This window comes from Oreochromis niloticus, linkage group LG7, assembly GCF_001858045.2.
Source record: "Oreochromis niloticus isolate F11D_XX linkage group LG7, O_niloticus_UMD_NMBU, whole genome shotgun sequence".
Classification (NCBI taxonomy): Eukaryota; Metazoa; Chordata; class Actinopteri; order Cichliformes; family Cichlidae; genus Oreochromis; species Oreochromis niloticus.
Genome location: NC_031972.2, coordinates 3,918,094 through 3,945,487, shown reverse-complemented (window position 1 = coordinate 3,945,487; position 27,394 = coordinate 3,918,094). Strand labels below are relative to the sequence as shown.

Here is a 27,394-nt window from a genome sequence, read left to right as displayed (position 1 = left end):
AGCAGGGATCGCTTTCTGTTCACCAAATTCAGCTTCAAACACATCTTTGAATGTTGTGCTTGTGTGCAGTAGAGAGCTGAGCTTAGATAACTTTGAAAGTGAAGGAGATGCCACTTTGGTCTCTGACAAACCATCTTTCACCACCAGCTGAAGTGTGTGCGCAAAACACTGCAGGCGCTGTGTCTTTGCCATAGCAGCACCTACTGTTTCCTGATCTTCCAAGGTTAAGTCGTGCCAGAGCTCTGGGTCGTCAAGATGATCACCATCATCATCATCATGTTCCTCACCTTGCTCAGTGGGGAAGCACACAGTGAATGCTTTCCGCATATTGGCAGCATTGTCACTAATAATATAGTCTAGTTTATCTTTGATGTTGTATTCGTCACATATAGCTTCAAATTTCTCACAGACTCTTTCACCAGTGTGTAATCCTTTGAAGCGGTCAAAGGCCAGCAGTTTGGATTTTAGCTGCATCCTCTCTGTCTCTTTCTGTATCCAGTGCACAGTGATACCAAGGAAACCCCTCATCCTTCGGTCTGACCAAATGTCCACAGTGACTGAAACATGATCAGTCTCGCTCAACTGAGTTTTTAACATTGAACGTTTCTCAGCAGCGAGGTTCTCTGTTTTTGATATAATTGTTCTGCGACATACCGGGCTGTATTTTCTGTCAACTACCGTCAGAAAGTGCCGAAAATTCTTGTTTTCCACAATAGAAAGGGGCAGGTTGCAACCAATAATCAAGTCACTTAATAATGCATTCGTGATAGCTTTCTGCTGTGGATGAGTCATGCTGTACTGTCCGGCACAAGTGTCCATAAACTGTGATATGGATGGCTGTTGAGGTTCATTTGTGATCCTCTTTTTCATCTGGTATTCTTCAAATCTGATAGAGGTAAGCATATTAGACTCATGTCAGAAATTCCATTACAGCCATTCATGAATTGCATTTGACTTTAAGTTGATCCTAATAATCCTAAATAACTGTTAACACTTAAACCCTCATAGTTTTCAGACAATAAAAAATATAAATGAAAAATATATAAACAATATTTATTAAAACACTTTTCTCAAAACTCTGCATACAGTTCTAATAAGCAATGTTTAGCATCCTTGTTAAGAATAACTGACCTTTGCAAATAAACAACAGCTAATAACATAAGTATTTTATTTGATGTATTGACATAAATGACAGAAGAAAAAGGCCATATATAGCAGGACTACTCAATTACACACTAAGGTGGGCCAGATTTTCTAACCAAAATTTTTTTCCCTGGCTCAGACATGCAAAAGTTAAACACGACCATATGTTACCGGCACCAAACCTAGGGGAATCTAGACCGGCAGCAAGCAGCACACAGGCTAGAGAGCACTGCGTAGCCAAATATGAGCAAACTGTTGATTAATAGAGAGGACACCAAAGTTAGCATCTTGCTCAGGCCGGAGCTCATTTATTTCTGAGCTGCGCGTGCACAGAGCCTATAGCTAGAGTCTCTCTGGTGGTTCCACGGCAATGCAAGAGCACCATCCACTGGCATAATGAAATATAACCATGGTCTGGCAACACATAACAATGTCAAAATAATTCACAATAATAAACAAAAAATAAGGGGGTAATTGGTTTTCTTACAAAAATAAACATGTAGCTCTACGGGGTTAATGATGATGAGGAGGAGACGGAGAGAAACTCTTCCCTGAGTACAGCTACAGAACCCACTTTCTGAAACGGACCCTGCTCACCATTCACCGACAATTGTGAGCTAACAAGTTGCATGTTATTCTTGGATGTGCTTGTAGGACCGGATTTAAAATAGCATGACAAACATATCATACCTGTTAAAGCCAAACAGTATCATCAACGTAGCCCGGAGAACATTTGCTAATAAGATGCAGTTAGCTAAGTCGCTATCTCATCGTAGCAAAAAAAGGCAGCACCTACCGTTCTTTATGCAACTTCAAATGTCGGACAAAGTTGGAAGTTGTTCCATCTCCGTCTGTGATTCTTTTCTTGCATGTTTTGCATGTTGCATTTCGGTTTTTTTTCGACTACTTCGTAGTTTGTGTAGCCGAAAGAAATTACTTTTGGGAGCATTTTTGGCTCGAGCGTTTTTTTTTGTTTTTTTTTTTAAAATCTGGTTCATTTGATTGGCTGTGCTACAGCTCACGCTCACGTACATACGGAGTGTGGTAAGAATGAATGAATGAATAAAGTGAATTAATGGTCCGCACTTTTTATATAATATGTATGTTAAATTTTAGATTTGGGTAAAATATCAAGTCTTTTCAAGTAAACAGGTTCAAGTCCAATTCAAGTCCCAAGTCACTGGTGTAAAAGTCCAAGTCAAGTCACAAGTCTTACAACCTTTTTTCAAGTCAAGTCTAAAGTCATAAAATTAATGACTCGAGTCTGACTCGAGTCCAAGTCATGTGACTCGAGTCCACACCTCTGGTAGCAGGTCTCTGTGCAGTAGCTGAAGTCTGTGGTGGAGAGGTGCTGGTCCCTGCAGGGGCCCGGGTTGCTGACCACACTGTCCCCCACACACTGTGTGTGTCCACCTCCCTCATCTTTGCTTATCGCCTAGTAGAGTTGGACAGATAGTGTTAAAGTCACTGGAGAAGTTAAAAAATATTATTTAAAAAACAAACAAACATTTTTTTCTTAAACTGTGCTTGTTGGCTTGTCCAGGTGGGTGTAGAGATAGTTGAGCAGGTAGAGACTGCCTGAAGGGGGTCCATAAACGGGCTGATCATGGACCTGAGCTGGACCTGAGCTGATTTGTGCTGATAGTGCCACAGGTCTGTCTTGGGCAAAGCCACAAGGTATGTGACCTCCGTGACCTCTTCCGCTGCATGGGGACCTTTTCCAGATTCGGGCTTGTCCTGAAGATCCTGAAGAACCACATAGCTGGGTAGTACAAGCTCTGAGGACTACTGGCCCCATGGGGGCCACTCTGGATCTAGTCAGCAGTGAGGTGACAGATGGGGGGAGGAGTTGTAAAATTTGGAAAACACAGTGAGCCTTGTGAGGAGGGGTGAAAGTGTATGGCAGGAAGGCTCAGTGTGGGAAAGGAGGGAGCTGCAGCCACAGGTTGAAAGCTGTTAAAGAACAGATTTGGTTCACTGGCTCACTCCACTACTCTAGGGTAGCCTCTCCACTCCAGACTTCACTCATGATGTGCTGCTGGACTTTCCACTCCATATTCTTTCTGTAGTTTTCATTGGCATGCGTTTGTTTTCACTTCCCTTTGACTTGTACATACGTTCTCACTGCTGAAGGCTATGTTCTTTGCGTTAAGCAGGACTTTTGTTACCCCCCTTTCTTGTTTGGATAAGACTTGACAGTCTCTGTAGTTGAGATCTCACACCATCTCCTCATTCCAAATTATCGCAGACTTCCTTCTTCCTTCCTTTTTTTTCCCTTCTCTTTTTGTGCCTCTTGACTAGGACTGGGCCACATCATACCGTTCACGGTAATACCTAGGGCTGAACGATTATGGAAAATAATCTAATTGCGATTTTTTGCCCCAATATTGCGATTGCGATGCGATGCGATATGCGATTATTTTTTAAGGTCTTTGTCTTCTGTATTATTAAACAAAGACAAGCAATACATCATATAGTATGGCCAATACTATATTACATTAATTTTAAACTGTTCTTTCCTGGAAGACAGACCTCTGTTATGATGACATGAGGTGATGCATGAATTGATGACTGACATTTTTATTTAACTTCTTCAATCACAACAGTATATTTGAACATACACAATAGTTTATTTTTAGCTTACAAACATCTGAGCATAAAGTGCTGACAAGGAACCCTGGTGTAAACATTAAAATGAAAGTCAGTACAATGTGCAGATTGCAGAAATATACATAAAAAAATCAGTGGCTTTACCACACTCAGTTTTTCGACATCTGTGAACTACTAGACAGTCATTAAATTAAAAAATAATATTAAATAAATAAAACTAATAAATAAAAAATACACACATCTTACTGATCTCTGCAGTCAGTAACATTACACATAAAGTGCAAACATAATAGCAATTGTATAAACACACACACACAAACACGCCTTTAAATTAAAACTGGCTGAACATCTTGATTATCTGCAGTAAGTAACAGCAACACAGCACAAACTAAAGTGCACAATGAGTATGGCTCAGCTAGCCATAATCATCCTAGCTCACAGGTTTTTTGCTAGGAAGACCAGCATATCTACTTTTGCTGGCTTTAAGGATGAGCGAGTGCAGGTCACTATATTCCCTCCAGTGCTGAACAGACGCTCTGAGGGGGCACTTGTGGCTGGCACACACAGATATTTGCGGGCCATCTTGCACAGTCATGGAAAGTGAATGTTGTGCACCTTCCACCAGGCTAAGGGATCATCCTCTCCGTCAATGACAGGGGTCAACAGGTAACTATTCAACTCTGCCTCCACGACATCTTCAAGTGGCAGAGGCAAAGCTGAAGAGGCCGCACTGGTTTTAAAAAGACTACCAAGAGTCTTCTTTGCCTTTCCCCCAGAGGCCTGTGCACTTGGAGAATTTTGAGCAGTTTCAGTGCGAGACCTCTTCTCCTGCCAGATGGGAAGAGAGACATTAGTTTTGCAGTTAGCTTATATATAAATATTATGTGTTTGTGGAAATATAATTTTCAAGGATTTACCTGATTATGTGTACGTCTAGCCGATTCCACCATTTCTGTCTTCAGTCGGGCCTTAATGGCAGGAAGGTTGTCTGCGCTGATGTATTGCGTTTTGAACCTAGGGTCCATGAACGACGCAACATCCAAAAGCTCCTGGGTGTTGAGGTCACTATACTTGAGGTATGCCAGGACCTTGGTTTTAATTGATCTAGTCAGATCAGTGTCCTCAGCATCTTCAGCCAAGACTGATGTTGCCAGAAGATGGAGAACTGGCTTGAGGTAGGAGATGCTCACATACTCTTCTCCAGAAAGAGCATCAGTAAATTCGGAGAGAGGATGCAGTGCCTTATGAATGGACTCCAACACTTCAGCATCCTGCCAGGTTGGGATGAGGGAGCGTGCATGTCGGTCACCTGTCAATACCTGCGATATGGCTTTCATCTGTTCCAGCACTCTGGCAATCATTTTCTCTTTGGACCCCCATCTTGTAGGGCACTCAGTAATGAGAGAGTGCTCAGGAAGCTTAAGCTCCTTCTGTGCCTCAGTGAGTGCTGCCTTTTTCTTCCAACTGTGCGAGAAGTGCCCCACCAACTTCTTGCACAGCCCAATTGCTCTTGATACTCTACCATCTTTGATTGCATTTTCTGGAGGGGAAAAAAAAATAAAGTAAAAAGTAAAATTAGTGTTAGACATACAATTGCAGTTATGATGCAAGGTTTCACCATTTCTCTCTCTCTCTCAAATTCAAAGTTGCTTTATTAGCATGACTATGGGAACAGTGTTGCCAAAGCTATTGTTACATACATCATGACATACAAGAACATAAGACCATAAGACAAAAACAAAAAAGAAAATACATAAGAAGAGGTGGGTACATCAGTGTGGGGTTGACATAACATATCTAGAATTAACAGCAGTAAAGAACAAGATAAATAATAGTGTGGTGTGTTTGTGGGAGAGAGTGATACACAGGCTCGCGCATACATGCATGCACACGCACGCACACACACTCTCTCTCTCACGGTAGTAACTTACCAATAGCAAGATGTAATCTGTGTCCGAAACACTGGAGCCTGGTCCATTCGTTCAGCTGTGCTGCTTTCACCATATTTGACGCGCTGTCCGTCGTTATGCAGACAAGGTTGTCTTCAGGGAGATCCCAACACGCAAGCCCCTCTCTCAGGCCAGCAGCAATGTTTTCCCCTGTGTGGTCTTCGGGGAAGTAGGCCGTTTGTAGGCTGCGAGCTTCGAGGTGGAGGTCTTCGGTAATGTAATGCACCGTCAGACTTTGATAGGGCTCTGCTGTACGGCTTGACCACATGTCTGTTGTCGCCGCAAAAAACTCAACAGCCTTTAACTCCGCTGCAACCCTCCGCCTACACTGCATATGTAGCTCGGGTATTGCAGTCTGACTGAAATACGTGCGGGAGGGCATTCTGTACCTCTTATCCAGTGTAGTTCCCAAATTATTGAACCCAGGCTTGGTCACCGTATTGACGGGCATCATGTCTTTCGCGATGCAGTGGGTTACTGCTTTGGTGATTTCCACGTGCCGTTTTGAAGTGCGTTCATATGGCGTAACACCTTCAAACAGTTCGGTCAGTGATCCTTGCCGAGTAACGTTACTAGATTTATTCTGCACACTACTAGATTTTTTAGCCATACATCTATCATACTCTGTTTTGTGCTGAGTCTTAAGGTGCTGGTACAAATTCGTAGTGTTTCCCCGAGATGTAGAAACTCTACCAAGACAGGTTTTACACAGTACCTGACTCTGTGCGACATCATCTCTTTTAAACCCAAAATATTCCCACACGGCTGATGTGCAGTTCCTCTTTGGTACTAGCATCCCCGCAGGCTCTGGTTCTGTTGAACCTGAGGCCATTGTGTAGGCTACAGCTTTGCTTGCTAGTTCACTCTCGGTAGACTGTTTCAAAACTTTGCTCCCCGTGTCACGTGACCAGAGTGCAGCCTCTGTGGTTAGACAATCTCGTTTGATCATATCATATGTTTTACTCGCGCATGTCACGTAAACAGAGTATAATCGCAGCCTTTGCGGTTAGAAAATTGCACTTGATCATATCGCGATATTATTTCAAATGCGATATTTCGTTCAGCCCTAGTAATACCGGTATAATGTTAGGCAATGATAAGAAAATGAAATATCGCGATAGAATATGGGTAAAACGCGCATGCGCAGTGCCTTTGTTTTCATACGCACATGATGGAAAAAGCATCATGACAACGGAGAATGAGAAGGGCGAAAGTGGATCGTTGAATGAAACAGATGAACCAGAATTGGTTTGTAAAAAAGGTGCAACTTCAGTGATGTGGAACTGGTTTGGCTTTCGTCTGTCAGATACACACCAAAGCACATTTTTTGGTTGCGCATTCAAGCGGGCCGTTGTTATTACCATTATTACCAAACCGATTTTATGTGGTACACGGTGCTCAAAAATCTGTCAAAAAATGTTTTAGTATGACTTTGCTAACCTACCTACGAAGCCGCACCGCCTGATGGATTGTCGGAGGAACCTACTATAGTCAGGAACCTCCCGGAGTGATACGTACTGTGCTTCAATATAATATTACCGCATTGTGTGTGTATAACCTCTTTTTAAGTTCTGTGGATATTATACATGGTTATGCTGAGGATATGTCGGCCAGTTTCCACTGGAAATGCCTTTTGGTTAAACTGTCAGCGAGGAATTTGCATTTGCACTGTTAAATTTTTATATATCTTTAATGCACATAAAAAACAGCTGCTTGTTTAAGTGAAAATATATTGATGGGGGGTTTTTTGCACTAATGAAGTTCTGGAGTTATAAAGTATTTTGTCTCGCGTCAATTAAATCGTCAGTTATGTCGTTATTGCAAATTTTTATATATATATATGTATTGTGATAAATATTTTTGGCCATATTGCCCTGCCCTACTCTTGACTAGAGGGACATAACTGAGGGTGAGGAGAACCGAGGTGTGATCTGTTTCCGATGGACAACCTGGTCAGGTGCACGAGAGGCACTAGAGTAGGGCTGCCACAAACGATTATTTTGATAGTCGACTAGTCACCAATTATTTTTGCGATTAGTCGACTAATCAGATCATGCATCCAGTGGATGTAAAACGTACAGCTTATTGCACCAGCCTGCATCTGCTCTTGTATAACTATCATTAGCTTACAGCTTTAAGTGTTTAAGGTATGTGCTAACTAAAAATAAAGACAAGATGATAGTTTATTAAATTTTAATGAAATCTGCAGATTGTTTCAGTGAAGTTTAATAAACTCAGCCGTCTGCTCCTTGCTATCTAAAATATAACAGGACACCGGAGTATATTCTCGAGCATCTCACACTTCTGATAATCAGCTGTCTGCTTGACGTTTATTCAGCTGTGTAAAAACTATAACTTTAATCTCAGCCAAACCGATTTACTCAGGAACAAATAAAATACGAAAAAAGCCAAACAATAACATTTTTAAGTTATCTAAGTGACTTATATATCATGTTTAACCTGAGTAGTGAAAGACGGCGGTGGGTTTGAAAACGATTTGCCCGGAGTCCGGTGTTCTCACCGGCTCTAGTGAGCCTAGAACCCCGGCTCGCTATCGAGCTGGTGGGTAACAGACGTCTCCCAAAACGTCGGAGTACTTTTGAAAATATGTGATGTCTTGATAAACTGAGCAGATATTTGAGGTTTACACAGCTACGTTCTCGCCTGAAAACATGTTAAACGTTTATTTTGTGACCCAGAAAGAATAATAAGAGTAATATTAAATCTAACTAGCTGCCGCCATTGTTGGAATCTGAGCAGGGCTGCGCTATGAATTCTGGGACACAGCTCCTTCTTCGGGGTTTAATGGCAGCTGGCATCCTTGTACATGCAGTGCTGCCATCTTCTGTTTCAGGCCGTTATTACACTCTTAAATCCTACTACTTACTCCTGCGTCTTTTGTGATCTTACAAAGCTTCAAACGACGCGTTGACTATTAAATTAGTCATCGACGATTTTGATAGTCGACGTAATCGTGACTAATTGTGGCAGCCCTACACTAGAGATTTGCTTGTTTACTGTCCAGTGTGCAGGGATGAGTCATATTAAACATATGAAAGGTTTTGTTGCGGAATTTGGCTTTTTAAGGTTTTATAAAGAATAAAGTTTGCAGCGATCACCCAGTGGAAACTTCTATAGCAGAAGGGAAGTAAGGATTATTGTTATTATTTAATGAGCCACACAGCGCCAACTAGGGCTGAGCGATATGGCCTAAAATCCATATTGCGGTGTAATTTGAAGTATGTGCGGTAACGATATATATCACGATATATTCTTTTCTTCTGCATATATATGTCAAAATGACTGAACAGTATAGCATGCCATTTTAAGAACATTTATTGTGCAAAACCTTTCTTAAAAAATTTAAATTAACAAAACTTTTCAAATAATTTTTAAGATGTAACAGATCTTTTTCCAAACAATGTAACAAAAAATTCTTAAATAACAAATAAAAATGAAGATAAATTCTCAAAGATTTTTGATTAAAAAAAATACAAGTAAAATACTGGCAAAACACAAGATTCTGAATTGTTTAAAATAAAGTGCAAAATGTGCCTTTGGAAAAGGCTCGAAAATTATCAGTCTGCTGGTGTGTAGGGCCACAAAGTTTGTGTTTGCAAGGCGCAGTTTTTGGCTTTCCTCATATTCCAAAACGTGCTTCGTTTTGAGGTGATAAAACAAATTACTTGTATTCCCTTTCTTCGCTATTACTATTATTTGCAAATGATATTTTTCTGCTTAACTTCTGACTGCTTAAACCCAAACCAGGTCCATATGACCGACGTTGCTTCCTTCTTTATGCGCACCTCCTCCTCCCCACCTGTAAGCTCCATGATAGCTTGCAGCCACTGCGATACTTTCAACCAAAACAGGCACAGCTTGATGACATCATCAACATGAGCTATCGCGGTAAAGCAGTATAGTCAAAATCTCTACCATTGGCCAAATTCTTGTAGTTTCTACCATATACCGTTTATACCGTGTATTTACCCCACACTTAGACGTTTGGACGTGTTTACACATCAGCCACGATTAGTCTGCATGTAGTTCCTGACTAAACAGAAAATAATGTAGTTTCCTGTCTTTTTTGTTTGTTTGCTTGTTTGTTTTTTAAAATTTTTGCTTTTTGATACACATAATGCTACCCTGCAGATGGAGGCCATGGAGGTAGACTCTCCTGTGGAGCTGCAGGGGATTGGGCAGCCAGAGGGTGGCGCTGCAGCTCCTGCAGGTGATGCTGAGAACGCCAACGCTGCTCTCGTCATGTCCGACTCTGGCAGCAGCACTGAAGTAGACGAAGATGATGATGATGATGGCAGCGCTGAGGGACAGGCGGCAGCTTATGCTCCTCCAAGGCTTCCTGCCACTTGGGCGTTTAGTCAGAGGGCGGTGGGCGGGGCTACATCTACGCCGCCAATACGAAGGAGAGTCAGGTAAGCTGGACAGCACAGAAGAAACATCACATGTGTTTTGTGTGCTTCATCAAGGTGATAAACCTGTGTTTGTGGTGCAGGCAGGGCCTCAGAGTGCACTATCCGAGCCAGACTGCAGCGCCCTCTAGAGGCTTTCCAGACTTCCTGCTGCGAGCGCCAGCTGCCGGCACAGCAGAGCCAGAGTCGGGCAGCACCACTGAGATTAGTGAGTCTGAGGATGAGGCAGAGGGTGAAGAAGAGAGCACGGCTGCTGCTGCAGAGCCCATCGACCCTGCGCCGCCTGCTGGGTCTGACCTCAGCGCCACCGTCCAACCTGCTCAACCACAGGAAGCCGCTACGACCAGTGAGTCTGAGCTGAATCCATTTCAAGAAATCACCCTGATTAAAGCTTTATCATGAAGCTGCAGTTGTGCTTATGATACATTAAGGTAACTAATGAGCGTCCACGATGATTTTTATCTCTGTTCAGACTCCACTGCCACGGCAGAACCCGAGAGGGCAGAAGCTCAAGTCCAGGATGTTCAGGTAGCTTTCAGACCTTTTTCTTTTGTGCTTTCTTGTGCTTTTTACACATGTAAAACTCTTTCTTTTTCTTTTTTTTAATACATTTTAAAATTGTTTTTAGGATACCTTTATTCAAAAATTATTTGGTTGGAAAAAAAATCTCAGGATCAGTATGCAGATGCCTCTGAAGAAAAGTAATTTTTGCTTATATTTGCTGTGATGTTTGGTGTCTTCTTAAAGTGTGCTTGGGTTTACCACACACAGAGTCAGTTGGCCCTCAGTAGGTGGAGGGGCCTGGTCACCGACCATGGGGTACCAGCCCTCGCTTCATCCTCTCTTAATTGGGTTCACAAGCTCTGTGAACTTGTAGTTATCATCTGCAGTTATCTGTAACCACCATGACACAGATGGATTACACTAAAATTGTGTCTTTTAGGCATTTTCCAAAGTGGTCTCACTTGTTTTCATTCTAGCGCCCACAAAAAGCAGGGTTTCTTTATTGTGTGAAAAACCAAGAAAGAAAAATATGTTCACCATCATCATTTTGTAGCAAGTGTAATCTTGTACAGTAGTCCTTGGACAAAACCAGCTCCGTACAACACCAAGTAACAGATGCGTTCTTTGATAAGTGTGCAGTTGGTCTTAAATTTCATTCCCCAACAGTCTTACAAATCCAACTTTTGCTTAAATATTAATAATTAATTAATTAAAGAAGACATAATGTCAAGAATTTCTGTCCAAACTACTTAGGCTTTATGTGGAAAATATCAACTCAAGCCTCACGTGATCCATTTCTGTAATGCCACTTTCCACCGCAAGATGGTGCAACAAGTAAATGCAAATGAAACACTTTGACAGACTAAAAAGAACTCGCATTTGCTGATAAAACGCTGTCCCCAGGTTTTTGTTGTTGTTGTTGTTGTTTTTTGTTTTTAGGATAATTACAAAAAATATCATTAACTGTTGATCCTCCCTGCTTCCAGGTGTCCTCAGCAGTTCTGTCTCCCAGTGACGAGAATGAAGGCGACACCTGCACCATCTGCTTCGAGGCGTGGACGACGGCCGGCGAGCACAGACTCGCCGCTCTGCGGTGCGGTCACCTCTTCGGTTACACCTGTATCCAGCGCTGGCTGAAAGCTCAGAGCCCATCCGCTAAATGTCCGCAGGTGAGAAGGAAGAGAAATCCCATCGATCACAGGTGGAAGATCGAAGGTTAAAATATAATTGGTTTTTTTTGTGATTTTAGTGTAACAAGAAAGCAAAGCGTTCCGACATCGTGCTCCTGTACGCTCCAAAACTGAGAGCGCTGGACAACACGGAGCAAGAGAGCTTAAAGAAGTGAGTGATCGCCTTCTCTGCTTCAACGCACCTCCAGTGGGAAGAATCCTGAGTGAACTCTGTTTATAAACTGTTAAATATTTGCTTATGAAATGAAAGATAAACCATTAAAGAATCATCACTTTAAATTGACAGCAGCTGTCTGACCCTTATGATGGCAAATGAAGGAATCTGTTTGTAATTGGCAAACAGGGACTCTAAAAGATCTCTAGTCTTACATCTTATTGGGTCGCTCCTCCACCAGACCCACACAAAACTGGGATGGTGAACACGATGTCACATCTGTCGCTGTTACGGTTTCACTTCGGCTGTTAGACCACCTCTCGATTTTCTCGATTAAGTCACAGATTGTTCGATTAACACTCAGATTTTGACTTTTTCTCTTCCTGTATCAGCGTTGAAGTGGCTATAGTGGCGACATCTGTTGTTCAGGAAAACACTGCAGTGACTACCTGCAGGTTTAGCAGCTAGCATAAACAAGCGACTGTAAGATCATGTTGCGGTGCCATGCAAAGCGAACAGTGCAGAGCGTGTACTGGAATCTTAATGGCATCAGCAGAAAAGTTGCTTTGCCATCATGTTAAAAAAAAAAAAATCTAATTACAGTGACGATCACAGAACCTGCAGCCAGCTCACAGTTGCCTGTTTGACAAGCCTGAAAATGAAAATCAGGTCACGATGACAAAGCAAAAGAATGAATCTTTCAGTTTGTTCTTGCACACTCTTTCCCAGTCTGGATTCATAGGCCTGCTGTCAAAATGGCACAAATTATGAATAATTGTATAAGCCAACTTCAGCTGTCCTTGTTTGTGCTGTTCTTGTTAGATTTCAGTAGATCAGGATCAGTAACTATATAGTGACATGTCAGGTGGATTTAGACTGCGGGTCGTTAGTCTCATGACCGATTCCCAGCAACGTGTTTGTAGGTCTCTGGAGCAGGAGCAGTCTCTGAGGAGGAAGGCTGAACTGGAGTCGGCTCAGTACAAAATCAAACTGCAGGTCGTCACCAACAAATACGGGCAAGCACAGCAGGAGCTGCAGGTATTTCATGTGTTTTTGTGCTTGTGGTTCTAGTTAAACACAATTAAAGTGAATAAGTCTCCCTCTGCTTTAGTTTAGTGAGGAATGTGATGCTAATAATCTGCCTTCTCTCCCTCGTACAGGAGCTGAGAGCCCTCATAGCCCAGACGAGCAGGAACCTGAATCCCGCCTCTTCTTCCACGTCCTCCTCCTCCTCCCATGTCCTCAGCCTGTCTCAGAGGGCGGACGGCTCCAGGTCTGCTCAGTACAGCTTCTCCAAGGCGGTGCTGGTGTCTCAGGCCGGGGGCTGCAGGGTTTTATCGTACTGTGAACCTCTGAGCTGCCTGCTGGCCTCACAGCCGTCGCCTCACACCACGCTGGTGCCCGGTGAGACATCCTTCCTTCCTCTTGACAAGCGTGATTCTTTATCGCTCACACCAGACACGAAGAACAGTTTCACCCCGCATTAGTTGTGTAAATGTAGTCGCGTTAGACATGCACACATATGAGAGAAGTTCCACTGACAGATCACCCAAGTTAGCATGTGTGTGTTTTGAATCACTCAGCTTCCCCTTTTTCCTCATAGCCTTCCTCTTTTCCTCCATTCAGGGTGCGGGGTAAAGAAGGTCAGTGTGGTGAACATGAGGGCCAGTCAGTACGTTCCCATCCACAGCAAACAGATCCGAGGTCTGTCCTTCAACAGGCAGAACGACAGCCTGCTGCTGTCTGCTGCATTGGACAACACTATTAAACTGACCAGGTACGAGCACGCCAGCATCTCCAGCCTCACAGAGGGTTGAGTTGTGCGTGCCTGTGAGTTAATGTGTTGTTGTGTTGTTCCAGCCTGCTGACCAACACGGTAGTTCAGACCTATAATGCGGGTAAACCAGTGTGGAGCTGCTGCTGGTGTTTGGACAACAGTAACTACATCTACGCCGGCCTGAGCAACGGCTCTGTGCTCATCTACGACACGAGAGACACCAGCACCCACGTGCAGGAGCTCGTGCCGCTGCGCTCCAGGTACACAAAAAATATACGAAGGCAGAGCGAGTAAGACCAAAAGTTTTATTAAACCACGGTTTCACAAATTCACTTTACTAAAAACTTTGAATTGTGGGTGTGTGATGTTTCCAGATGTCCGGTGGCGTCTCTGTGTTACGTCCCGCGGGCGGCGTCCAGCTCATTCCCATGTGGGGGGCTCATTGCTGGCTCTCTGGAGGGCGGGTGTTTCTGGGAGCAGGTGAACGAGGCCACCTACAGGCCCCACGTCCTGCCCCTGGAGACCTCCGGCTGCACCGACATCCAGGTGGAGACGGAGAGTCGACACTGTCTCGTCACATATAGGCCCGGTAAGACCCTGACCCCTCAGTCCCTGATAGAAAACCACAAAGTGTAGGTAAAAGATGGAGGCGGTGTCACATGATCTAAACTTTTCACCCTCCCATGGCACCTTTTGAGTAACCATCGTCTCCCCTGCAGGTCGCTCCAATCCATCTCTGCGCTGTGTCCTCATGGCGCTAACTCGAACCCCTCAGCAGGACTCGAGTGAACTGCCCAGCTGTTCCTGCGAGCCGGTGCAGACGTTCAACGCCGGCTCGTCCTGCAAACTGCTCACCAAGAACGCCGTCTTCAGGAGTCCGGACGGAGGCGGGACGCTGGTCTGTGCCGGGGACGAGGCCTCCAACTCCACTATGGTCAGTCTTTTTACATTTACACTTGTCTGTTATTTGAAAGAGCAAATTATTATTTTATTTTTTGATAAATGATCAGCTTTTATTTTAATTATTTTAATGAATTTCGTATTTTTTATTCATATTTGTTTTATGTAAAATATTTGTGGTTTCCTTAGTTAAATTATTTTTGCATTTTTAATTAATTGAAATGTATAAATCTAAATACCATATAATTTTATTTTATTTTTTTTAAGTATTAATTGCTTCATCCAAAGTGGGGTTTTTTTTGTTGTTGTTGTTTTTGTTGGGGGGGGGGTGTAATTTCAATTTCAATTTAGTAAATTATATTATTATTATATTATATTATATTATATTAAAATAAATAAATGTATTAAATAAATTCATTTATTAAATTAAAGGAATCTATTAAATAACTTTATTTATTAAATGTAATAATTATTCAATTCCCAATTATGTTTTGTAATATTTAGTAACATCAAGTGTCCGAGAGTTTATGTAGATAGAATAGAATCCAACTTTATTGCCATTGCACATGTCACAAGTACAAGGCAACGAAATGCAGTTGTTTTTTTTTTATGTAGCTTTTTAAAAAAAACATTAAGGAAAATCAGTGATTCTTTTTTTAACCCAGATTTTTTTTCCTTGATTGAATAATTTTTTAAATATGAAATATTACCCCAAATTCTTTTTAATTGTGCTCGTATTTTGAGTACAGTTATTTTAATTGCTTGGTAAAGGTGTGCAAACTGTGGGTGTTCACAACAACCTGCTAAGAACTGAAGCAATCACAAAGGTTTTCAGTGCAACACCCTCTTTAGATCCCATTTCACCTCCACAGGCCGGAGGTTGCCACAGGGTCTCTGACTGACACTGAGGCCTTAGCTAATCAGTCACTCACTTACCACCTTACTTATGTGCTTGCATATTTAGTTACTGACCTACTTACGCAATTAATTATTTACTGAATGACTCACAATCACACTTACTGAGACTTGCTTATTTGATAGTTTAGATAATTTTTTTTCTTGAATGTTTGTTTTTAAAAGTTATATATGATCATTTCTGATGAGTCAGTTTCCAGTTTTGACTTTGCCAAAGGTGTCCTGATTTTGTCTTTAGATTTTAAAATTGTATTAATATTCTTATTTTTTCTTGAATGTTAAGCTTGAAGCTTAAATGTTTCCTGATGCTTCTGTCTGCTTTGTCATCTCGTTCTCCTTTTCCTCCTCAGGTATGGGACGCCAGCAGCGGCGTTCTGCGCCAGAAGCTACCGGCCGACCTCCCGGTGCTGGACATCAGCCCGTTTTCTGTGAACGGCGAGCACTTTTTGGCATCGCTTACGGAGAAAATGCTGAAGCTCTACAAGTGGGAGTGAAGTGGGAGGAGTGGGTGAACATGACAAGAGCAGAAAACCAAGAGACAAACCTCAGTCCCACGAGGAGAGGACGCCGGGTGTGAGCAACTGTGGGAAATTTAATGCTGCTAAACTTTCACCTGTGCGTTTACACCGCTGAACGGGTTGCTGCGAGTGATCGGCCTGAGGAAGTGTTTCGCGCTCATCGCTTCTTCTTTTTAAAGCGATTCAAATTACGCAGGCGGATCATTTCTGTTCACCATATGATTGTGATTTCAGGAGCCAAAGATCAGATTAATAATGTCTGTGTGTGAAAGAAAACATGAATGTAGCCCAAATTCGTCTATCTTTGTCATGAAAGTGAGTTCGGTTAGTTCAAGCAGGACTTTCCAACACCTGATGCTAAATTTATCAGATTTTCAGGGTTTCCCCAAAAATTCAACATAAGCCCCCCTTTTCTTTTCTTTTTTGTCCGCCTTTTAAAAATTTCAGGTTTTCATTTCTGTCAAACTCTGTCCGTCTCTGTGGCTCGTTATCGGAGTCAGATTTTATTTAGCCCTCTGACGCGGATCACAAAGTGCCAAAGTAATCTGCTGTCGTTTAAAAGTTTACTTTCTTTGTCTTTTTAAAGGAAGTTGTATATATGTATATTTGCTACCAGCTGTTTGTGTACGCCTTCAAAAGTTAATAAAAAATGTGTTATTTTTAAATAAAGTCAAAATGTCGGATTTAAACTGCTGTGTAATTTATTTATTTTTTAACTTGTGTTCGTATGTAGTATTTTTATTTTTTCCCCCAGATAATCTCAAGGGATTATCAGCTGTAGAAAAATTTCTTCTCCATTGGATTATCAGAAAACAGATCAGCTAAAATTATGATCCAGACTGATTTATGCTGAGGATCAAAGCTGGGTGCTGAACAGAAACTAGATTTAGTTTCAGATTGTGAGACTTTGAGTGTAAAATCGACCGGGAACAACCCTGTGAGTAGGTGTTGGTAGGTTTTACTGTTTCTCTGCTCTTTGACATTTGGTCTCTCATCGTGACTGTGGTTGCTTACGATGGAGACTGACCACCAGATCAGTTGTTAGGGCCTCCTACATGAGATGAATGTGCTGACTAGAACTCTGCGGCCTGTCGCCATGGGATGGTTCAGTCTAGAAACTTTCAGTTTTTCTACCAGCTGAGCAAATCAGCTAGATGCTGCCTTCATGGACTGCTCGTAAATCTTATCTTCTTAAAAGCTTTTTGTTGGAAATAAAATATCCGACAACAGCTCCTCTTTTAAGGCATTTTTCTTACTTTTGTTTTTTTTTTATTATTATTATTGTTTTAAAAAAAATTGGGCACATCAAAACTATGACAATATACATAATTTGTCAGGTTTAAACCAAAAGTCTTGCAAGCTGTAAAAACCTAGCTACATATAACAGTTTCTTTGTTTTGAAGAAAGTACACTGAACTACACCTACATTCTGCTTCAGACATGTATTAGCCACAAGACGAGACCACATCATTCCTGTTCAAAGTAGTGCTTTCAGTCATCCTCTGTAAATGCTTCCGGAGGCCTCTCATTTATCTGTGACTTATTGATTTATAGAGATTGCACAGACAGTAAAAACTGCATGCAACATCATTTCAATGCACGTTTGACTACTGTTTGTCTTTGTGTTATTCCTATAAAATCTTAACTTTCTTATTAAAAAATATCCAGTCTGAACTCGCGGCTTGATTGATCCTGGGTGGCACATCACTTAAGTTTAAGTGGTTTCTTGTGTGCAGTACCACAGCTTTGGACAGAGCTTATAATTTTTACATGTTTTCAGCTGTTATTAAAGGTACATGTAGTAAGAAAACAACATTAAAAAACCCTCTGCAACTAGCATTTTACTAGAAATTCCCACTCTAATTCTTTAATTATTCTTTAATTATTTTGAATTACCGTCTTAAGCTTGCCATTTCTAATTAGTTAATGTTTTTATGTGTTACCTTAAAGGAAACCGCAGAGTCGCTGTCTCACCCTATCCTTAGCACAGGGGTGAGATGGAGGCAGATGATCGTCTATGGTGACCCTTAAAGGAAGAAGAGTTCTGTTGATAAAGAGATCCACCATACCACTCCTGAGGGCTGAAAATGCCGAGCTGATGATATTTGAGAAACATTGAGGTATTGTGTCGGTTTCAATGCACACTTTGAAAGTTCCGCCATGAAAATACCAATTACAATTATTTATTTCCATAAAATCCACTAGAACACTTTCTCTGTAGCCCATTTTAAGACATGAATCAGTTGAAAGAGCTCTCAACTTACCATTACATGTGTGTTTCACGTTCACACACCAGAGTGACTGAGACAGTTGTGTTGTGTTCTTTAATGGAAAAAAAACCCCATCCCCTGAAAACAGCCTCCCTCTCCGTTCTCAGGCTGATACTCTGTACGTCACAACATTAGTAGCACCCTGCTTTGAAGTCACACTTATGAATTTGAAATCAAATAAGTTCTTGTGAGCTTAACAAATGCAGCAGTCTTGTGACTGAAAGGTCTTTAATCATAACATACTTCCAGGCAGAGGAAGCATGACCAAATGTGCAGCTTAGATCTGGACTGGGCGGTGTAAACAGATCTCACCAATTAAACTGGAACAGCAGTCACTTAACTGCTCTGAACCACATTGTATAGATTGTTAGACATCAAGTTTTCACACACTGTTCACAGGTTTTAATTTAACTAATTAACTTTATAAAAGATTCAACTTTACACTAAACTAATATGATAAAGAATGCCGGGAAGAGACATTTCCATGGCTGGATGACTCACAGCATGAACCCACGAGGACTTATTAAATATTTATGAACTATTCACTAGAAGAAAACAATCTGTCTGGAACTTTATCCTCAGTTCCCATATTTCCGACAGCTCCTGAAGGCAGCAGCAGGCTGACTGGCTCTGTGAAGATGGCGGACTGCATACGTGTTCCTCTGCTCCTGCTCTTGATGTGCATCTTTTTGTTTGTACATCTGATTCAAGCTCAAAACAATGCTATTAAGAAACTTATTGCCGGTGTCGATAAAATGCAGAACCAAGTTGGAGGTCTGGGGCTCGCTGCGGGGAACCCTGGAGTCGATGAGAGGAACCAAGGTGCTGGGGCCTCGCTGTCTCGGAGGCGCTCTACCGGCTGGAAGTTGGCTGAGGAGGCGGTGTGCAGAGACGACCTGACCCGGCTTTGCCCCAAACACTCCTGGAACAACAACCTGGCGGTGTTGGAGTGTCTCCAGGACAGGAAAGAGGTATATTCGCGAGAATGGTAGCTTTAATCCTGGAGAAAAATGCAGGGTGTGCCTGCAGAACGAGCTAAAGCTAGCTGCTAGCAACCAGACAACGTCACGCCAAACGCCAGGCAAAATTACAGCAATTTATGATTTTTTGTATCGTTTTTAATGTAACACCCTGTGCATGAGAGGACTCAAAACATTTTCTTAGTCGTTGAAGTTTAGTTTTCAATTCGGCGTGCTACAGTGCCAGGAATGCAAGGAACTGTGTCTCACCTGAATGCTTCAAATTGGAAAAGTGAGACGTGGATAAGAAAAAAAGAAACTGGTTACCATTTAAATAAAAGTTGGACTATTAACAGGCCGAATTTGTCAGAATATATTGCCGACACAGATTAACTATAAGCTTAGATCAGAGTATCTATAGGGATTTAATATTGGGCTAAAACTGGTGGATTGTTGGTGCTCTACGGAGTAGTTAAAACACCACGTATGTTTCGGATTAGCTAGCGGTTAAATGTTAAATTATCAAAGAAAATGCTCCTTTGCTGGTATAACAGTCCGCAGAAACCCAGCGGCACTCTGTGACGTGGACAGATGGGTAACCGGGTAACTTTTTAAACCGAGTGACTTTACATTAAAGCTGTTAACTGTTCGGCAGCAGTTGTCGCTAGCTCTGGTAGCCTTGGCGAGATGCTAACCCAGATAACGTTACCAAACCTGCTGCTGGGTGATTTTAAGATTTTTGACTCTTAACTTCAGACCCCGATGGTGATTGATAGGGGTGTTGTCCACCTAGTGTGCGGTTGTCATGTGTTAAAGATTGACGTGAGACAGACTGAAGTGTTAGGACCTATTTTGTCTGATGGCTGTTGGTGGCCTGCCTGTGCAGCCCCGTTATTCGGACCCTCTGTGGTTTTGGGGTTGTGAGTGTTGACTTGGCGCTGTTAAAGGTACCTTTTGTAATTACCCCGTGGAAATGTGATTTCAGCTTTGACCACAAGAGGCAACATTTGGGATGTTCTTAGATGTGCACTAATCTAAGAACAACCTTCTTTTTTTTCTTTTTTTTTTTTCCTTAACAACAAAAGTCATTTAAATCTAGCCTTCATGCTCTTGCAGTAGCAGAGGAGGCTTGTGCTGAAAAGGAACCAAAAAATGGTTAACAATAGAGTGAGACATTAAATTGTGATGTTATCTTTAGTTCTACTAGAAATAAATTAAAAAGTGTATGTATTTTTATATATATGTATCAATATGAAGATAACGTAACAGTTAACCTTTCTTACAGAGTTTTATTTTCTTTTAGATTATCACAGCAGCTGGAATTATGTACACTCGATGACCTTAATGACTGGCCTGGTTAAACAGGGAAGGTACCTGGTTTGACTAGCTGCATTGATGTCTAATCAGGGAAACACATTGAGATTATGGATAGACTGTAGGATGATAGTTTTAGTAAAATTAGGATAAATAATAAATCTCCTCATCTTTGGTCTTTGAGAAAAGGTGGGCATCTGTTTATTCCCTGCAAATAAATCTCTATTTCATTCTGAGAGGAAGCTGTATGCCTTTATAATACAATATGCAGAAAAAACGTTATGAGCTTTTTAACTTTAACATATTTTCGCTATCCAGGCAATTGTTGGCTCTGATTGTACATAATTTAAAGTAGTTTAAAAAAGGGGCATAAGGACTATTCATTACAGTGGACATGCTGCAGCTGGAAAGCACGAGGCCCTAATTTGCCAACCTACTCACCTATGAAATTAACTTAACTGCAGATCTACCAATACATTCTTTTCAAGTCCATTTAAAAATATGGATATCTTGCCTTTGTGTACCTTGTCATAGTGAGTACCAGACACCTTTCAGAGGAAGCTCATTTCAGCTGCTTGTGTCCTCTGTCTCATCCTTTTAGTCTTTACCCACAGCTCGTGGCTGTAGAGAGTAGGAAGATAATCGGTAAATCCAGAGCTTTGCCTTCACATAGATATTTGTTCCTCTGCATGGAGCCTGACTGTACACCACTGTAAAAAATGAAGCATCTGAGAATACGCATTTATTTTTATTGGTAAAATGGTAAATAACACGTCTGGTCTCTTTTCAGCTCAGTGTGAGAGCCTCTCACTGTCCTTGTTTCCTTTCCTTTCCTTGCATCCTCATGCATCGATCAGTGCATGAGCACATTATTATAGTCATGCTGGAAAAGTACCACTCCTAACAAATGGAAAAACTACATGAACACGTGTTTTACATCTAAATTTCCACAACTCCAGGTCAAAGTACATGAGTTTAAAGCATCTAATACTGAAAAGCGTGTTTGTGTGTGTGTGTGTTTTATCTTTTGGATAGTGCCAAGCAAAGACCAAAGTCCAAGCATCACTATTTGTTTATGTTACCACCCACATTTTGATATCTGAAGGACATTAATGCAGAAACATTTACCTCACAAATATCACTTTTTTTTTTTTTTTATCATTGCTGTCACAAATCCCCTCAAATAATTAGATAATACAAAAAAACTATAAAAACAACAACACTGGCCTGTTGTCGTGATGCTCAGTCGAGCTTTTTGAGCTGGGATCAGATTGATGTCAGATATAAATAAATGTTGGATCGGTTAAATATTCAGTCAGGGGGAGGTTTCAGGCCGGAGGAGGTAAGAGGTGGAGAAGGGTGAACCGTGGATGAAGGAGAGTGGCTGTAGGTTTGATGGAATTGGAGGCAGAGGTCGACAATATTGAAATGTGTTCGAGCTGTGTGGTCAGTTTTAAAATGTAGGCGCTGCCCTGTTCAGTCTGTTCGTCCTTCTTTATTTTAGTGCCGCTAAAGCGACATCCTAATTAAATGTTCCCTAATACTCATCTCCTGTAATAATTAAGTTATTTACAGTTGGGTCTGTAATTTTTGGGCACATTTGACACATTTTTCATAAGGCAAGCAATCAAAATGTGATTATATTGTGATTATATATTATACTGAATGTTTTACAGTCTCTAATGAGTCTGAATCATTTATAAAACTCATAAAACCTGTAAAATTGCCTCTTAAATGTTCATTATTTTTAGAAATCTTACTGGTTATCATAAAAATTATATGAACATTAAAATTATCTTTAATAAATGAGATCTTTAGCTTTGCTGCCAGTGCTGCAGCAGAGGGTTCTAGTTTAAACTGAATCAGGTTGATGTAGTTGAACTTGTGGTGGCTTCAGATTGATTTGAGAGACTGTTAGCACCGAGTCGCGTTCATGGGCGCTTTAATTCATCTTCATCCAGGTGTGTTCCAGAGAGAGTTGTTTTAAGGGAAGTGTACTTCAGCTGCTGGTGATTTTGTTTAAGCTCATTCGACAGCTCCTTATGAGAGACCTGTTGGTGTGGCAGCTTCTGGCTGCTCGCTTTCTCTTAGCTCATTAGCTGTTTGTCTTCAGCAGATCTGCAGCAGGCAGAGGCCTCTCTCTGTACGCTACAACAGCAGCTTAGAGCAACTAAGACGGGTCCTCTCGCTGTGGCCATTATCTGCTTACTCACAATCACAAGACTGCATCCTCTCGGCTGGTAAAAGTCATCCTGAAGTCCTTTGTAGCCTGCTTACGAAAAAATATAGGGCAGCGAGCTGCTTATAAGTAGATTTTTAAGTGGACAGGATTTGTGAGATGGTAAAAAATGAATTTATGAAAGAGTTTTAATATTGAAAATCAGTACAGATGGCCTGCATTCACCCAGAAGGCTGCGGTGTTGTTGTCTTCTTGTTGCTCATGTTCAGCATTTTAACATAAATTCTTATGTCAACAATTAATCTACTGTTTAGGCCATTTACATGTAAAAGTGTTCCGTTAAGAAAGTGCCACTTTCTTAACGTTTTCAGACAGAAATTTAAAAGTATATTAAATACCAGAAATTTTAAAACGTGTTTAAAAATAAATAAAAAGAGAAGAGATAAGAACGACACGAGAAGTGAGGAAGGAATAAAAACGCGGCCTCGCTGTTCTAAATGGCGGCAGGTCGATGATATTTTCTGTCTCGGCGCCGTCTGCAGCGATTTCCGGAGGATTTTATTTAATTTGCATCAAGACCTTTCCATTCCTTTTTAATGTCACTGAGAACAGTGTTTAAGGTCATGACTTAAATTAATGTAATAGATGAAACAGTTTGTCTTTGTCCACCCGCTACACACACAAACTCGCACAGTCAGAGGATTTGATGCTTGTTTGATCTCAGCTGAAGTGTTTTGTTTTGTTTGCTCTGACTTCCTGTGAATGTTAATACCTATCTTTGCTTGGAATAATGTCTTTGTGCATCTATGCCAGCTGATTGGTTCTTCACTTCTTCTGTTTTGGAAGGGGATGGGGGTTGTTTGTGTCAAATTAATGCTCAGGACTCCATGTGTGGGCTAAGACAGTTTATGGAGGTTTACTTGTGTAGAAAATGTTATTTTTAGGCCTGAATTTCCCCACTGTTGCTTTACAAGATGCTTCACTGTAAAATATGAAGCTTGTTGGGCCTTACATGTGTACTACTGCAGTATTTTTGCAGTTTAACAGGGAAAAGGGAGAAAATCATTAAGTGATTGACGAAGTGAAGTTTCAGAGATTAAAAAAGTAAGCATAAAGACATAAAATACTGCAGGCTTTTGGGCATTAACACAGTACTATCATGGAAAATCAGTGAGTGCTACCTGACCCCCTTAGAATCAGAAGCAAAATGCAAAATTTTACCTTCACAGTATTTGGTGCCTTTTATTTTCATCATGTTTGAACACTCATATCTTCATGAGGACAGGAGATATCTACATGAGATTTTCAGGGCTGAAAAGCAAATTTAATCTCTTTAAAAACTGCAAACAAATCAGTTTTGGTTCAGCACAGTTTGTGTTGTAAATATGATGGCATACCAAGGGTCCAGCCTCTTTGGTCAGCTCCTTGTTTTCTGTGCTCAGACATTGTGATAGACTTTGGGTTTCCCAGTCATTTCTTGCAGGGATATTTTTGTCCCGTTCTCACTCTGCTGACCGGACGAAGCAAATGACAGGAGGGAAAGACGGCCTCCCGAACCCCCAGTGAGTCTCAGTTCTGCTGTTTTCACGCTACGAGATGAACGCAGTCAGAATGGGCTTTTTTGGGGGCGGTGGCAGTGGCGGAGGGGGGTTCTGATATCTTGCCTCTCTACGCCCACCGTGCATACCCTGTAGCCTGCCCACCTCATGTGTGAAAGGCCCAGCTGGCACTCTGCAGGTGTGAGAGTGAGGTTGAGAGCTGCTTTTAGACTCGGTGCATTTTTGTGTCTCCGTCCTGCCCACTGTCAGGGCTGCTGCTGGTGGTTGTGGTTTTGTGTACGTGGTGCAGAGGGAGTCCAGAGGGCGGAGGCCCCAGAGAGCGAAGGCTCTGCTCCGGCCTGTCCGCTGAGCCTCGTCTTGTTCCTCCGCCCAGCTCCATAATTACTAATTAGCACATTAAGGCTGCAGGAACCATGTTTACAACTGGATTGCTGTGTTTGATGAGTTGGCAAAGATCAGAAGCTCCACAGAATCCAATCAGTGCATTTTTGAATTCATTAATTAAAAAAAAGTCAGGATTAGATTTTATTAGCAGTGATGCAAACACTGTACTACAGAGCTGTCCACGTTCCTATCCTCACATCAGAGAGCAGTTTTTGTTTCTTTCCATAAAATCTAATTTATAAAACTGTTGCAATATTTCCCCCTTTTATAATCTTTGAATCATTCAGCTTCCATACTGACATATCATTTAAACAACGGTAAAACACAAGCGTCTTTAACCCGGCTGTGGTGGCACAACACAAGTAAATAAAGCAAATAAAGCAGTGATACCTCAGAAACTGAATTACCGCCTCTGTGCAGCTACTTTAATCTGATCTTTGATTATCCCAAACAAAGCGGGCAGGTTTTACTTTGTGTGAACACTACGCTATAAAAACTGAGAAGGTGCTCAACTGGCAGATACAACAATGTCGTCAACTTGACATCAAAGTTAGAGCTAGTACTCCTCCATATTAAAAGCTAGTTGGTGTTTTGGGCATCTGACTCGGGTATGTCCCGGGTGTGTTTCTGGCATATCCTATTGAGAGGAGGTTCCAGGGTGGATCCAGGACATGCTGGTGAGATTACATCTCTTGCCTGGTTTGGGAACACCTTGTCCTCCACCTAGAATGGCTGGAGATAAATGGCTGAGGTAGCTGTGAGTGTGTTTGCATGGACCTGGATATGCAGCCAAAGATGGAATGTCGATTTAATATCAATAAGCAGAAAAATGCTGAATATTGGCCTCAATAATTGGCCTAACAGTACCACTAGCTTTATGTGATTTAGATATCCATTTACTTCCAGGGTTTGTAATGCAACACAAATAAAAAGCAGACTAATGGAATAAAGTTCACCGATGTTCTTGGAGCTGGTCTGTAATTGGACCTGTCGGAGTGGCAAATAAAGCAGTGATACCTCAGCAACTCTGAAACTGAATTACCGCCTCTGTGCAGCTACTTTAATCTGATCTTTGATTATCCCAAACAAAGCGGGCAGGTTTTACTTTGTGTGGATATTTTGTTCCTCAGCCAAGAAGGAAAAAGGTTGCTAAGAAACATCATCCGGTGTTTCTGCGACGCTCCTTTCAGGTTCAGCATTGACATTTGTCTGAAAATGATATTTCCTACTGTTGTGTTCACACCACCAGTGATAATATCTTTATGAACACACACGTGCATGTTAATGTGTAGGCAGCGAGCACTCTGCTTGTTATCAGAAGCTTTGCGGTTTCCTACTGTTGTCTGCATCAGGATGTCATATTTAAGTAGACGTGATGAATGTTGGTGTTTATGAGGGAGCACTCCTCTGCAAATGTTTTCACTGCCACGTGTTTTATGACAAATATAATGGAGCGATGGCGCAATTTATTTAAAATCAAAAATTTTAAATAAAAGATCCATTCTTTTTGCATTGTTGCTCTTGTTTTGTCGTTTACTTTTGGATTTCCTTTACAGCTGTATGGTTTTACTGCCCCCCTCCCCCCTCCCATCTGTTATGGTGGGTTTATTTCAGCTCAAGACAACATGACAGGAAGAGAGAAGGATATGTGTTTAGTGTAAGCAGCTAACGTGGCCAACAATAACATCTGTTGGCTTCTCTCCTACTTTCTGTGGTCACATGAACGACATTTTAATGCAACCAGATTCACAATAAAGCCATTCTCACTTACATACTTTGCATATTTCTTATTGAACAACAGTGTTTAGCATGAAATAATGGCAATAGTCTCCTGTCAACACTAGAATGACCATTTGGATAAAAAGTTTGAAGTCACATGAGGCTAAAGTTTCCTGTTCTTTAAGCAGTGTTTATGAATACATCTCCAGGCTTCTTAAAGGACATTCAAATCTCTTTTTTTGGATGTTGGCTGTCTTTTGTTCTGTTCTCTGTCAAAATGATCCCACACTGGTTCAATAATGTTGACGTCCAGGCTCTGGGGAGGACAATCCATGAATGATACTGTTCCACTATGTGATTTTATCCAAGTATACTCCATTGACAGTGTGTTTGGGGTCATCGTGATGTTTAAAAATGGAGCTGTGACCAATCGCAAGCATTCCTGGTGGTATTGGTTAGTGTTTCCATTGTGTTTAATAGAAAGCTGTAAACCAGGGGTGGGCAACTCCAGGCCTCCAGGGCCGGTGTCCTGCAGGTTTTAGCTGTGTCCTTGATCCAACACAGCCGATTCAAACAGCTAAATTACCTCCTCAACATGTCTTGAAGTTCTCCAGAGGCCTGGTAATGAACTAATCATTTGATTCAGGGTGAGATCTAAAACCTGCAGGACACCGGCCCTCGAGGGCTGGAGTTGCCCACCCCTGCTGTAGATACTTACTGTTATACCGCTCTCCTGACCAGTTTAACCAAAAATGTCACGTTTGGATTAATTGCTCCAACTGATCTTCAGTCCAGTTCTTGTGTAATCTGACGTGATGTCCACCCTTCCACTCAGAGCTGTAGCTATTGGCTGTCGCTCTGGTGGTAGAGCAGGTCACCTACTAACCGGAAGGTTGGTGGTTTGATTCCAGTCTGCATGC

The 27,394-nt window shown here is 41.6% G+C and overlaps 3 protein-coding genes and 1 long non-coding RNA gene across 9 annotated transcripts in view; 2 read left to right on the top strand and 2 right to left on the bottom strand.

Moving 5' to 3' along the window:
* Positions 1 to 16,779, top strand: part of rfwd3 (ring finger and WD repeat domain 3) — a 21,093-nt gene extending 4,314 nt beyond the window's left edge. Inside the window, exons 2-13 of the mRNA XM_005449263.4 lie at positions 9,855 to 10,135; positions 10,216 to 10,478; positions 10,605 to 10,660; positions 11,623 to 11,805; positions 11,886 to 11,977; positions 12,904 to 13,018; positions 13,141 to 13,384; positions 13,607 to 13,757; positions 13,841 to 14,017; positions 14,132 to 14,346; positions 14,477 to 14,691; positions 15,923 to 16,779. Coding sequence (XP_005449320.1) covers positions 9,855 to 10,135; positions 10,216 to 10,478; positions 10,605 to 10,660; positions 11,623 to 11,805; positions 11,886 to 11,977; positions 12,904 to 13,018; positions 13,141 to 13,384; positions 13,607 to 13,757; positions 13,841 to 14,017; positions 14,132 to 14,346; positions 14,477 to 14,691; positions 15,923 to 16,066 — 2,136 coding nt within the window. The 3' untranslated portion in view covers positions 16,067 to 16,779. The remainder of the gene's footprint in view (positions 1 to 9,854; positions 10,136 to 10,215; positions 10,479 to 10,604; positions 10,661 to 11,622; positions 11,806 to 11,885; positions 11,978 to 12,903; positions 13,019 to 13,140; positions 13,385 to 13,606; positions 13,758 to 13,840; positions 14,018 to 14,131; positions 14,347 to 14,476; positions 14,692 to 15,922) is intronic.
* On the bottom strand, positions 3,708 to 7,317 carry LOC109202768 (zinc finger BED domain-containing protein 1). The gene is made up of 3 exons (XM_019360858.2): positions 5,685 to 7,317; positions 4,671 to 5,293; positions 3,708 to 4,581 (listed from the first exon to the last, which is right to left on the bottom strand). Exons 1-3 carry the CDS (start codon positions 6,649 to 6,651, stop codon positions 4,345 to 4,347), a joined length of 1,827 nt encoding a protein of 608 aa, XP_019216403.1. The 5' UTR covers positions 6,652 to 7,317; the 3' UTR covers positions 3,708 to 4,344.
* On the bottom strand, positions 14,228 to 18,832 carry LOC102077172 (uncharacterized). Its single transcript, XR_265854.3, has 4 exons — positions 18,355 to 18,832; positions 18,034 to 18,116; positions 14,448 to 14,717; positions 14,228 to 14,369 (listed from the first exon to the last, which is right to left on the bottom strand). It is a non-coding gene; the product is annotated as an uncharacterized LOC102077172 (long non-coding RNA).
* Positions 18,833 to 18,958: 126 nt separating this feature from the next.
* Positions 18,959 to 27,394, top strand: part of LOC100701796 (Golgi apparatus protein 1) — a 36,092-nt gene continuing 27,656 nt past the window's right edge. For 4 of the 6 annotated variants that reach the window (XM_019360857.2, XM_005449260.4, XM_019360856.2 and 1 more), the window contains exon 1: positions 18,959 to 19,331. In XM_019360857.2, coding sequence (XP_019216402.1) covers positions 18,999 to 19,331 — 333 coding nt within the window. In that variant the 5' untranslated portion in view covers positions 18,959 to 18,998. The remainder of the gene's footprint in view (positions 19,332 to 27,394) is intronic. The other 2 variants (XM_005449262.4, XM_013264980.3) reach the window with 1 other exon arrangement.

Excerpts from the sequence above, each read along its gene's own strand:
- LOC109202768 (XM_019360858.2), bottom strand. The coding sequence starts at position 6,651 with ATGATCAAACGAGATTGTCTAACCACAGAGGCTGCACTCTGGTCACGT. Across the intron at positions 5,294-5,684 it reads CAGATTACATCTTGCTATTG|AAAATGCAATCAAAGATGGT; the intron begins GTAAGTTACTAC and ends TTTCCCCTCCAG. Across the intron at positions 4,582-4,670 it reads CTAGACGTACACATAATCAG|GAGAAGAGGTCTCGCACTGA; the intron begins GTAAATCCTTGA and ends CCCATCTGGCAG.